Below are 13,330 nucleotides of genomic sequence, written 5' to 3'. Positions count from 1 at the left end.
AAAAAGTCAGTTGCCTCAGGGGTTGGCAAACCAAAGGAAAATCTTTCAGTAGGCTCTGATCAGTAGACAGAGATAAGTGTCTCTCCAAGACACTTAGCCTGAGTACATACTGTAATATTTATAAAATATTGAAAAAAACCCACAACTGTAAACAGAGATATCCACAAACTGTGGAAATTTATGCATTCTTTCTTAACACATAAAACATTAATGTTGGTTGTCCTACAACAAGGCCATTTAGGATGCCAGATTTCAGACAACTATTAAGAATTTTGGCCAGATAAGACATACATTGTAAAAAATTACTTCAAAGACATTAAATAATCGGAATATTCAACCTTAGTTTGAATTCAGTATCAGTTCTTTAATTTAGCCTCTGCATATTTTTTTTTCCTCCTCTTCAGTAAATTTTGAATTCTAAGCCACATTAAGGAATTACCTTTGCATTCTATTTATTACATTTCCTGAGATTCAAATTACACAAGAGAAAAATTTAAATCCGCATTTGATTTATGGCATGCTAAGATAAAGGTGTCAGTCAAAGAAAGTTAACATTTAAAATGAATTTAACATTGTTCAGAGATTCCAAAGGAGATTAAAAATTGATGGAAATCCCTTCTATGTCCATTTTGAAAATGCAGTGACCTTTTAATTCACCTGAAATAATATATGTAGATGCAAATTATTCAGGTCTAAAATAGAAATGTGCACTGGTATGAGGAGCCTGAGATACTTTATATCCCAGGACTGATGCATATCTTTGTTAAAATTGAAAGAACATACAGTGTATGGATATTTAAATTTTTACAAATGTTAAGCGTTCCCAAACGACATGGCTATATTAAGTTCATGTCACTGATATCATCAAAAGGCAGTGGGGTAGCCCTGTATGTTAGGGAGTGTTTGGATAGTTTAGAGCTCGATGATGGTGACGATAGGGTTGAGTGTCTATGGGTAAGAATCAGGGGGAAGGCCAACAACGCAGATATTGTGGTGGGAGTCTGTTACAGACCACCCAACCAGGATGAGGAGACGGATGAACTATTCTATAAGCAGCTGGGAGAAGCCTCACGATCACTAGCCCTTGTTCTTGTGGGGGACTTTAACCTGCCGGATGTCTGCTGGAAATACAATACAGCAGAGAGGAATCAGTCTAGGAGGTTCGTGGAGTGTGTGGCAGATAACTTCCTGACACAGCTGGTGAGCGAGCCAACTAGGGAAGGTGCCCCGCTGGACCTCTTGTTCACGAACAGAGAAGGACTTGTGAGCCATGTGATGGTTGGAGGCCGTCTTGGACATAGGGATCACGAAATGATAGAGTTTTTGATTCTTGAAGAAGTGACAAGGGGGGACAGCAAAAGTGCCACCTTAGAATTCTGGAGGGCAGACTTTGGCCTGTTTAGGAGACTGGTCGACACAGTCCTCCAGGAGGCAGCCCTAAAGGGCAAAGGAGTCCAGGAAGGCTGGACATTCTTTAAGGAGGAAGTCCTAAAGGCACAAGAGCAGGCTGTCCCCAGGTGCCAAAACACGAGCCGGCAGGGAAGAAGACCAGCCTGGTTGAATAGAGAGCTTTGACTCGAACTCAGGAAAAAGAGGAGAGTCTACGACCTCTGGAAGAAGGGGCGGGCAACTCAGGAGGACTACAAAGGTGTAGCAAGGTTGCGCAGGGAGAAAATTAGAAGGGGCAAAGCTCAGCTAGAGCTCAGTCTGGCTGCTGCTGTAAAAGACAACAAAAAACACTTCTTCAAATACATTAGCAGCAAAAGGAGAGCTAAGGAGAATCTCCAGTCCCTAGTAGACGGGGGAGGGAACACAGTGACCAAGGATGAGGAAAAGGCTGAGGTACTTAATGCCTTCTTTGCCTCAGTCTTTAATAGCAGGGCCAATTGTTCTCTGGGTACCCAGCCCCCTGCGTCGGAAGATAGGGACGGGGACCAGAATGGAGCCCCCATAATCCAGGGGGAAATGGTTAGTGACCTGCTACACCACTTAGACACTCACAAGTCTATGGGGCCTGATGAGATCCACCCGAGAGTACTGAAGGAACTGGCAGATGTGCTCACCAAGCCCCTTTCCATCATTTACCAGCAGTCCTGGCTAACTGGGGAGGTCCCTGCTGACTGGAGATTAGCAAATGTGACACCCATCTACAAGAAGGATCAGAAGGAGGATCCAGGGAACCACAGGCCTGTCAGCCTGACCTCGGTACCGGGGAAGCTGATGGAGCAGATCATCCTGAGTGCCATCACACAGCATGTAGAGGATAACCACGGGATCAAGCCCAGCCAGCATGGGTTCAGGAAAGGAAGGTCCTGCTTGACCAACTGTCGGAGTGGGAGACGGACCCGGAGTAACGATGAATCTCAATATGAGTATGGTCGTTCTCGTTTATTCAGATTACTTAACAGGTTTATATAGAAGCTAAGCAAAGCACGCGCTAACAGCGACTATTCTATTGGATAACTATACTTGTCCACGCGCTTAAAACAATTATATGATTGGTACAAAGTTGCCGTTCACGCACTGTTCACAAAGGGGGTCTTATCAGCACTTTCCCAGGCTTAGTCCCGTTTATCTTGCTTTACCAAGTACTCCTTCTGCTGTTCTCAAGGGAATTTCACCTTGATCTCTGGCTCCCAGGCCCCATCAAAGGCTGGATTGCTCACATCAATTAAGCTGCGTCTTTTTTCACTTAACCATTCTTCCACAACCAACCTGACCTCCTTCTATGACAAGGTGACCTGCCTAGTGGATGAGGGGAAGGCTGTGGATGTTGTCTATCTAGATTTCAGTAAAGCCTTTGACACGGTTTCCCACAGCGTCCTCCTGGAGAAACTGGCCGCTCATGGCTTGGACGGGTGTACTCTTCGCTGGGTAAAGAACTGGCTGGATGGCCTGGCCCAAAGAGTGGTGGTGAATGGAGTTGGCGGCCGGTCACAAGTGGTTTCCCCTAGGGCTCTGTGTTGGGGCCAGACCTGTTTAATACCTTTATCAATGATCTGGATGAAGGGATCGAGTGCATCCTCAGTAATTTTGCAGATGACACCAAGTTGTGTGGGAGTGTTGATCTGCTTGAAGGTAGGAAGGCTCTACAGAGGGACCTGGACAGGCTGGGTCAATGGGCTGGGGCCAATTGTATGGGGTTCAACAAGGCTAAGTGCAAGGTCCTGCACTTGGGCCACAGCAACCCCATGCAACGCTACAGGCTTGGGGAAGAGTGACTGGAAAGCTGCCCAGCAGAGAAGGACCTGGGGGTGTTGGTCAACAGCCGCCTGAATGTGAGCCAGCAGTGAGCCCAGGTGGCCAAGAAGGCCAATGGCATCCTGGCTTGTATCAGAAATAGTGTGCCCACCAGGACTAGGGAAGTGATCATCCCCCTGTACTCGGCACTGGTGAGGCCGCACCTCGAATACTGTGTTCACTTTTGAGCCCCTCACTACAAGAGAGACAGGGAGTTGCTGGAGCATGTCAAAAGAAGGGCAAGGAAGCTGGTGAAGGGTCTAGAGCACAAGTCTTATGAGGAGAAGCTGAGGGAACTGGGGTTGTTTAGCCTGGAGAAAAGGCGGCTCAGGGGAGACCTTATCGCTCTCTACAACTCCCTGAAAGGAGGCTGTAGTGAGGTGGGTGTCAGTCTCTTCTCCCAGGTAACTCGTGACAGGACGAGAGGAAATGGCCTCAAGTTGCACCAGGGGAGGTTTAGACTGGATATTAGGAAAAAATTCTTCACTGAAAGGGTTATCAAGCATTGGAACAGGCTGCCCAGGGAAGTGGTTGAGTCACCATCCCTGGAGGTATTTAAAAGATGTTTAGATGAGGTGCTTAGGGACATGGTGTAGTGGTGGTCTTGGTAGTGTTAGGTTTATGGTTGGACTTGATGATCTTAAAGTTCTTTTCCAACCTATACGATTCTGTGGTTCTGTGAAAAACATGCATGAGCTTTAAAAGCAGTTCCATTTTCAAAATGTATTACATTTTAAAAATTACATAAAATACTACTTTAAACTTATTCAATGAAACTTTCCCATATCCTAGGGGTGTCTAGAGCCATACCTCCTTCTGAATCTCATTGAAATGGAGGGTTAGGGTTAGAATCTATGTTTACAGATGGGGAAGCTGTTATCTTTGTTATCAGGTTTGCTGATCTGTATTGGATATTTATTTATTGCATAACTGCATATGTTTTTACCTGATGCATTCATGTGCAAAAGTTGTTGTGAGATTTTTGCTTATATTGCTTTTGAGATATGGACTCATTGCTTCAACTTTGAGTTTCCCCTCAATATGAAGAAATCATGTCAATATTGTATTTTAGTTACTTTTAACATTTACCTCACACGCTGGTAACCTGAGTGCAATTGAATTTGTGTGAGTTCATTCATGCTGAATCTAGCTGTAGAAGTCAGAACAGAAATGACCAGCAAATGCTCTTAAAATTCAGGAAAGAAATTAAGGTTGCACAGCTTAATGGACTGTGATAGGAAACCATGACACATTAAAACAATGTGCTCTGACATGCAGACCTGAACTGAACTTACCTATACCAACTGATTTCAGGTGGAGGTGATCCAGTGGCTCTGCAGAACAAAGTTATTGCCTCTCCTCGATCTGCAGTGGCATTAAAGGATTTCTGTAGCAGAGTAATTGCAGGGGGAACTGAAAAATAAAACATTATGTCCTATTAATGGAAAAATAAACTATTTTATGTGTTTCCAGAGAACTTTAAAGCACAGGATAGGATCCTTTGCTAATTTTGGAATTTATGGTTACACTTAGGGATCAAGTTACGAGCCACTGTTATTAGTATTTATTTACTTTTCTTAAACACAAGATTTTTAACATTATCAGGATATTTAAAACCTTTTTTTTTGCACTAGAATAAATTTTTAAAAATTCTTTTTCAGCAGTTCTTCAATTTTCTTACAGAACATTTTACAGTGACTGAAGTTATACCTAGCATGTATAAGAGACAATAGAGTTATGATTGGCACTAATTTAACTATCTCAAATGAAAATGCATCTCTAGTCTTTTTTATCTTTCAATCAATTACGAAGCTGACATACAACTATGTACTGATGTCAGACAGTGCTTTCAAAACAGGTGTCAGTATGTAGTAGTCTCGATTATGCATATTTAATTCTTTTGACTGAACTCCTGCATATTTCCTGGGAAGGAATATCACCAGCTTCAAAAGGTGAAACGTGATAGAACCCAATAGATACAATCTATTTTTGGAAATTGTATTTCCAAAAATTGTAATTGTTTTCTGAGAGTGACAAATTTTGTCTGTTCTTGATGGGATGAAGTTATTACTAAAATTGTAACAGTTCACAGAGAACCTCTACCCAACAGAAAAAATAGCAATAATATTTAAGACAGAACAACTCACAGGCTGATATTTAATATCTCTGATCATATGGTAATTTTAAGACAGCTGTCCTAAATCTGTTTCCATTAACTGTCAAGCAAATAAACAAATAAAAACAATCCCAGCAGATTGGAAGGAAGAGGATATGTGGAAAAGAAGGAATATCAGGGTAAGTGAGAGGAAAGGGAAAAGAAATTAGAGCTTCACAAAATAGAGGTCTCTGCTAGCAAGAACATCCTGTCATCAGAGTGACTCAGTTATCCTTTTTAGTTTTAACTTTCACTAGAGAAAAGAAGGAGAAACAGGCAACCCCAATGAATTTGCTTTTAGCTTCCCATTGCACTTCCACAGATTTCTCTCACAAACTGTTGAGAATCAACTTCTGTTGCTTTGCACCAAATATTTTAGCTTTAGTATTCTACTCCAGAAGCCTTTCCAGTTTCTGAACCTTAAATATAGCAAATTATTAAAAAACAGTGTACTAGAATTATCAATGATAAGTAAGTAAATGTTATGTACTTTTCACACTTTTTAATGGTGTGATGAAATTTTAAGTGTTTCATAGATCACATCTTTCCCATCTGAAATTGCATGAGCCATTACTCAGTATACAAAACAATTCTGTTGTGCAACATCTTCCATGAAAAAATGTCACTTAGAAAATGTTATACACATTTTAGCCATTGTGCAGTGCATTCTAACATCTAGACCTGAAAATATACTCAGTAACATGAGGGGATGAAACAATTCTTTGCCAGCAGTAGTAGGTTCTTCACTGCTCACAAGTAAGAACTACAGGACTATGACTCAGTTCAGCACATTACTTAAGTGCTTCAATCATCCAAGAGATACTGCAGTGACAATGAAACGAAATATTATTTTTCTTTTCAAAAGTCAAATTTTATTTTTCTCATCATTCTTTCTGGGAAGAGATCTGTTTATCTTTGGTTCTGTTCTTGTATGTACGTAGGATGGAACTAAAGCGTGAATCTAAAAGAGGAAAAGCCAAATGAAGCTATACTGGTAAGTCTCTCTCATTTCAAACTTAAAGCAAAATGGTAAAATCCAGTCACATTTAAGTGAAAACAATTATTTTTTATTTATGTCACTGAGGTCAGGAAGTCTATCCAATTTATGGAACTTCCCAGACAGCAAAGAAAACTTAAAGAAAAAAATCTAATAAGCCCATTTACCAAAAGAGAGAGAGAGGAGGGAAAAAAAAGAAAAAAATAAGGTTTTGTTTTCAGGAGGACTTGAATTCTTTTGTTCTATTTTATACTAACCATTCTTTTTACAAAAAACTGCCTTTTAGACCTCTCTGTATATATGGGTAGAGAAGAAATGGTATAAAAAGTTCAGTGTTGAGAAAAAGATACCTAAACATTAGATTTTAAAGAGATAAACTAGATCAAATTTATTTCAATTTATTATCCATTATAACCCCCCAAAGATTTCCATACATTAGAAACTACATTTTATATCAAACTTTGTTACAAGATTTACTTTTAACTATTTTTGAGTAAAGTTGCGTTCTGTTCTTATGTAATCTTTAAAGCATTATATGAAAAAATAACCAATATAATGAACAGCCAGCTAAAACTAAAAAGTTTTTCTAACATATATTTACTTACTGTAAGTTGCTTTCACACTTTTTTATGTTTCACAGATCACTTCTTTCCTATCTGAACTTGCGTGGGCTAAAGATTTGATATGGAAATATCATGTCCGCAGGGCAATGAACCTCTAAATTTGTGGGCCAATAATCTAGGCAAACAGATTTTAAAATTTCCTCTGCAAATTTACTCAGTTTTCTTCTTTTCCATAAGTTAGTAGAGAGAGGATTTGGTTGCATTTCAGGGTGTTCACCATCAAACTATTCAGCACAGTCTTGCAAGACTAACCAGAACACTGAATATCACTTTCAAAATAGTTTCCTTTACAGCTTTTAGTTTTTAAAACTATGTGCATGTGACCTGAGTCATAACTGCTGCTATGATCAGTTTGGACACTAGTATAGAAGACAATATCCTCTACTACGGTCTGATGGAAATGCTATCAATTTCATCTCTTCTTCCTGTTATTTACATCTCTCCCAGATGTGAATTAGCCAATGTTATGTCAACCAGCTTAGCATCCAGATGGAGTGGGGAATGAAAGAAATATTTTTGAGATACACATCATTGTCATTGTTAATTCCTTCTTTCAAAATGAGATACATCTCTACAACGTTATCTTTATGTGTAGTTATAAGTGCCCACTATTTAACCCCAAGACTAGACTATTTTAAATTTATATTATGATTACAAAACAAGAAATTTCCTTTTTTATGTAAGAAGTTTATAAGAAATTAATTCTACTTACTACTCCACTAAAAATAAAAAAATAAAAATAAAATAAAAAATGTTCAAAGTAATCTAATTTTAGTTTCTTTGGAAGTCATTGTTAATAAGGAAAATTATAACATTCCATCCAGGTATCTAAGTTAAAAAGTTCAATTAATTTCCACTTAGTTAACATCACCTGCACATGCTGCTTCATCAACTGTGAAAATTTCTGCTACTTAGGTATGTACATATGGGTACAGCCACCTAACTTCAGGCAAAGAAAGAATGAATTTTTGCAGCATGTTCTTAAATCATTTGGGGATTGGCTTGTCACCATTTATTTTGGTGGTTGCAAGGTCTAATCTTTCATTTTATAGTAATAGTTCTAGTGGTGAATAATTTTTGCTTCCACATAGCACAAGAAACCATTCTATAGGCAAGTATCATCCACATGGGCAGAGATGACTCAGTTATGACCAAAATGGCCCAAGAGGGAACTTAACTCTTGTTCTTAAATATGAGAATCATAGGTTTCATCCTAGGTTTAATCTTCTCTTCTTGAGAGGATTTGATCCCATATCATCTACCTCTGAGAGCCTGGTCTTCATCAGCTTGCTGTAAGGCTCGGGAGCTCTCAGCCTCTCACAATGTTTTTCTACTCTCTCTGTCCTCCCTTTTTAATTGGACAGAGAGGCAGAGAAACAGTACCAAATAAAGCACTTGTTCACAGAAGAGGTGATCTTAGTTCAAAGCTTTGCCCTGAATCAGAGGATGTATGGGTCACCTGCACCATGGATAATACTCTAACTAGATGGCAATAAGTAAAAGGATAGCTAATAGTTTCTTTTTTAATTAAATTTTCATCACTGTTCTTGTAAAAGGGAATCTGAGATTTCACACAGTTCTACCATAGCTTACATTTTTGACTGATGTATAAGCATAGGAACAAATCATATTTGCAGAAATAGAAACAGTATCAACTCTTGCTATATAATAAAGAAGACATTTAGAAAGCAACATGCTCATATACTGTTTGCAATAGAGAAACAACATACATGGAGAGTTCTGCTACTCTCCAAATAAATCAGCAAAGCCGCAATACTAGCTCTTATATTCCTCCTGAAAATATATTTCCACTGTAAACCCTAAATACATATGTGAGAGCAAGGACTAGTATTATTGATTTAATTATTAATCTCATCATTCTCTATATTCACCTCTCCCTACAGACTCTCACAAAATTTAAAATTCTTAAAATGTAAAATTATGGGTTACACGGTGTGCCACCTGTCCTGAAGTATTCCTATTTTTTGTTGTGTAGCTGCACTTTATCCAGCTTTGGAGACCTTGTATGGTTCTTACTATGTGTTTGTACAGATCTTAGATCTTTCTGTAGATCCTGTAGGCACTATTGCAATATAAGTAAATAAACAGTAAAGTTCTAAATTTGAATAGTTTCTACATACAAATACTATAATGATAACTTTTTATACCAAGCTTTGATTGTCATCCAAAGTAAGCATTATTGCTTATTTTTTGGAAAAGGAGACATGGTGGAAATAGAGCCATGTAGCTGTTACTGGCCTACAGATTGCTCTCTCCTCTCCTCTCCTCTCCTCTCCTCTCCTCTCCTCTCCTCTCCTCTCCTCTCCTCTCCTTTTTTCTTTTCTGAATCCCATTAATTCATTGGTTTTCACCAAAGAGCACTACATTTTTTTTCTTTCTTTCTGATTTTTAATATTACTCTAAAAGTCATTTGGGGCCAAATTTAAGATATTCAGCTTTATGTAGGAAAACCTATTTATTCCTATAAATGAAGCAGAAAATAGCTCTTAATTGATACCACTCTATACGAGCAACCATGTCAGAATCACTCAGTTGGCAACCCTTCTCCCAACAGTATGAATTGAAGTCTAGAGGTAAGTGAGTCTTAGCTTTCTTGCCTAGAGTCATAATAAATATATGAAGAACCAAATTTGTGGATACAATCCACCAATAAAAGATGTGAAGTCAGACCATAGTTTGCCATCTGACATTTTAGGTTAAATACAGGCTTGCTTTCAGCTCAACCACGTATAAATATTAGAAGTGAAAGATGTTCAGAATGTAGGTTCATATCCGTGTACATAAACAGCAGCAGAAGAAAATCTCATTCAGCATTTTAAATGCTATCAGATGCACTGTTGGAACTCTACATAACCAGGAGTCAAGGTAATGCAGCACCACAACGCACAGAGAGGAAAGCAGTTTGTTGGGGGTCTTCACAGTGCGTAGGGCATGTACTGTTATATTCCATCACAATATGTAAGATAATCACCCATTTGCTTGCCACTGTCTGTATACTATCTACAACAATCTAAAGAATTCTGCTTCAAAGATTGCTGCTTGACTATGTGGATTAAATAATACCTGTGCTGGAAGCTGCTCTTTCTCCTGAAATTAACTGAGAATATAACTTATATAATGAATTCTGTAAACTGAGGTTTGCTAAGAAGGACTAGTCAAGGACAAAACATTTAAAACTCAGAACCTAATAGTTACGATAGAAGTGGTTTCATTGAAAAACTGACATTAAACAGACTGTATAGATAAAAAATACCCTTTAGGAACTGTGTCCTTTCCGGACAATATATCAAGAGATACTTATTTTTCAACAGGTCAACACTGAATTTAAGAGAGAGGTTGAGCTAAATGCTCCATCTTGTCTTAATCCATTCATATTCCTTCTTAGAGGTTTATTATAAACTGATAAAATGTATAATGCCACTTTTCAGATAACTTGTTATATATTTTACTCATAAAAATAAAATGTTAAAAATCTGTAAGTAATACTGTTAATAAAATGTATCCATGATTTTTGGGACAGTTCAAATAATGCAGTGAAGATGAATAACTATGAAAAATCAAGTGTGGATTTTTAATAGTAAATGACAAAACACTGAAAAATACAGGGTGAACTGAACTACTATATATTATAGTCTGAAACTCAAGTCCTGCAGTGATTGTCAATGTTCTGTGAATGATTAAAACCAATAATCTAGCTATTACATATTTACATACACTGATATTATGAAATGCAATTAATTCTATTTACGCAGTGTAGTAGGTTTTTTTTTAAATATTAAGCAATTACATTTATAGGAAAACAATACTAAACAGACATGACAACTATATTAACCAGTTTAATCAGGATTTTTTAGAAGCTGTTATATTTTAAAATAGGCTATGAGAATCAAGTAAAGCAAGAAGTCAATTCAAAAAACTTTTACTCCTTACCATTCACAATAACAATTATGTCCCGAAAGTCAATTTCTCCTCTGGCTTCCACTCTTCCTTCACATCTGTATACTCCTTCATCACTTTTATTGATGTTAAGAATTTGGAGATTATTGTTTGCTAATACTGCAAATCGATCTAGAAAGGCAAGTAAGAGATTAAGTGTTGTTAGTAAATCAAGACAACACAAGGAACACTAACTTAAATGAGTAATATTTACATACTTTCTCTGTACAATCAGAATGCTCATTGACAACTTTTGTCAATTTAAAAGTAAAATGTCAGGTGAGAAATTTGTTTTTTTCCCACTCCAAAATACATTGCCCTTTCCTAAAATTCAGTCTGGATTTTCTATCCATAAATTCCTACTTACTCTGAGGACTCACCAAATGTAAGTTAAATTTATAAATTATTACAAAATAAGTGGAATATTCATGAACACCTACACAGAATACAAAAAAGGTTAAAGAGATGGAATCTCACCATGGTGATGTATCTCACCATGTCTAACACTTCACAGAAATAGGTACAAAGACATAATCCAACAAGCCACTCCACCTTCTGCATAGTCCAGCATAAACTGAAATTCAATAGCCATTTTGAGTAGCTTAAGTTCATTGAAAAAATCAGACTCTGAAGAAATGTGCATACACTTTCCTGCACATGCAGCAGCAAAATTATAATCTGCAAGAGTACACTGAATCTGAATTTAACTTTTCTTTCCTTTCTGTCTGAACTAGTGTATTGGGTTTATGTGGCAAGATGTTAGCAGCAGGAAGGCTGTAGGGGTGGCCTCTGCGAGGAGAGACCAGGGCTGCCCTGTGCCAGACACAGCTGATTCCAGCGAGCTCCAGCAGACCCACTGCAGGGCACAGCTGAGCACCTCAGCCAAGGTGGTGGCACCTCTGGGAAAGTGTGTATAAGAAAGGGCAAAAAATGCTGCGCAGCAACTGTGAGAGAGAGGAATGAGAAAAATAGGAGAAAAACAGCCCTGCAAGCACCAAGATGAAAGAAGGTGGAAAGGGAGGAGGTGATCCAGGCACTGGAGAAGAGATCCCCCTGCAGCCCCAGGAGAGAGCACAGTGGAGCAGATACACACATTGCGGTCCATGGAAGACCCCATGCTGGAGCAAGTTTATCCTGAACAACTGCAGCCCGTGGGAGGGACCCATGCTGGAGCTCTTATAGACTGACCACAACCCCTATTCCCCATCCCCCTGCACTGCTTGGGGTGGAGGAGGTAGAGGAGGAGGTGTTGCTTTAATTTTGTCTCTGTGTTTCACCATCCAACTCTATTTAACTGGCAATAAATGCAATTAATTCTCCCCAATTCAAATCCATTTTGCCTGTGCTGGTAATTGGTGAGTGATGTCCCTGCCTTTATCTCCATCCACGAGCTTTTTCATCTCATTTTCTCCCCCTGTTCCATTGAGGAGGGTAAGTGAGAGAGTAACTGGGTGGGTGCCTGGAAGCTGGCCAAGGTCAATCCACCATAACTAGTCAATATTAACAGACTCTTTTGAGAATTACTTCCTGCAGTTCACTGTACGTGGTTTTTGAAGAACCTGCATACTTGTTATCCAGCTGTCTTTCTTGTTCTATTTGAACCAGTGTCATCCTTTCAGTATCGGAGGATGATGATTTACTAGCTTTCAGTTTTAACGAGCAACCAAGTGTCATTTTTCACTTTGCTTTCCTTTTTGATTCTGCTAAATTTTTAAAGCATGCTAGATTTCCCACAACACAACACTGATATTCCAACACAGTGATAAACACTTGGTAGAAAAGCTTTTATGTAGTTACAGTTAAGAGTCTATTCATAGAACATATGTGCACACATATTTACAAATAAAACAGCTTTTTATACCAAGAACTCCATCAGAAAAATGCAAAAAGAAAATGTAATTATGCTTCACCTGATAGACATATACAGGACATCAATGGCCCCAACACATTTACGCTAATTATGTCTAGTTTATTAAAGTCATGCTTGAACATTAATGCCATTTCACACACTACTACATACAAATTATATCATCTTTTTCTTTCCTGTCCCTGCACAATTCCCAGACAGCTGTGCTTCAAATGTTTTGAAAAGGTGAGATCTAACCCCTCTTTAAGCATTGGTAACTTTTGTTGTTGTTGTTGTTAACATAAATATTTAATATGTGAGATGAATGAGACGACTGGAGATTACCTTTATTTCTTTAAAATTCTGAAAAAATGAGGGTTCATTTAGTAACAGGAAAGAAAAACTGTAGGTGTTGGCTGGATATATATTTTAAATTTAATTGAAGAATAATATAATGGATACAGCAGGAGATATCCTCATGAGTAAACTAGGTATAACAGAAGAAAAACATT

The 13,330-nt window shown here is 38.2% G+C and overlaps 1 protein-coding gene across 1 annotated transcript in view; it reads right to left on the bottom strand.

Annotated features, from left to right (window-relative positions):
• The window catches only part of NCAM2 (neural cell adhesion molecule 2), a 337,227-nt gene that overhangs the window by 125,616 nt on the left and 198,281 nt on the right, over window positions 1-13,330 (bottom strand). The window contains exons 6-7 of the mRNA XM_075494582.1: window positions 10,967-11,104; window positions 4,536-4,653 (exon numbers count right to left, since the gene is read on the bottom strand). Of these exons, the coding sequence (XP_075350697.1) occupies window positions 4,536-4,653; window positions 10,967-11,104 (256 nt within the window). The remainder of the gene's footprint in view (window positions 1-4,535; window positions 4,654-10,966; window positions 11,105-13,330) is intronic.

The sequence above is a fragment of the Mycteria americana genome, chromosome 1, assembly GCF_035582795.1.
Source record: "Mycteria americana isolate JAX WOST 10 ecotype Jacksonville Zoo and Gardens chromosome 1, USCA_MyAme_1.0, whole genome shotgun sequence".
Classification (NCBI taxonomy): Eukaryota; Metazoa; Chordata; class Aves; order Ciconiiformes; family Ciconiidae; genus Mycteria; species Mycteria americana.
The sequence above is the reverse complement of the archived record's forward strand: the minus strand, read 5'-3'. Positions and strand labels throughout refer to the sequence as shown.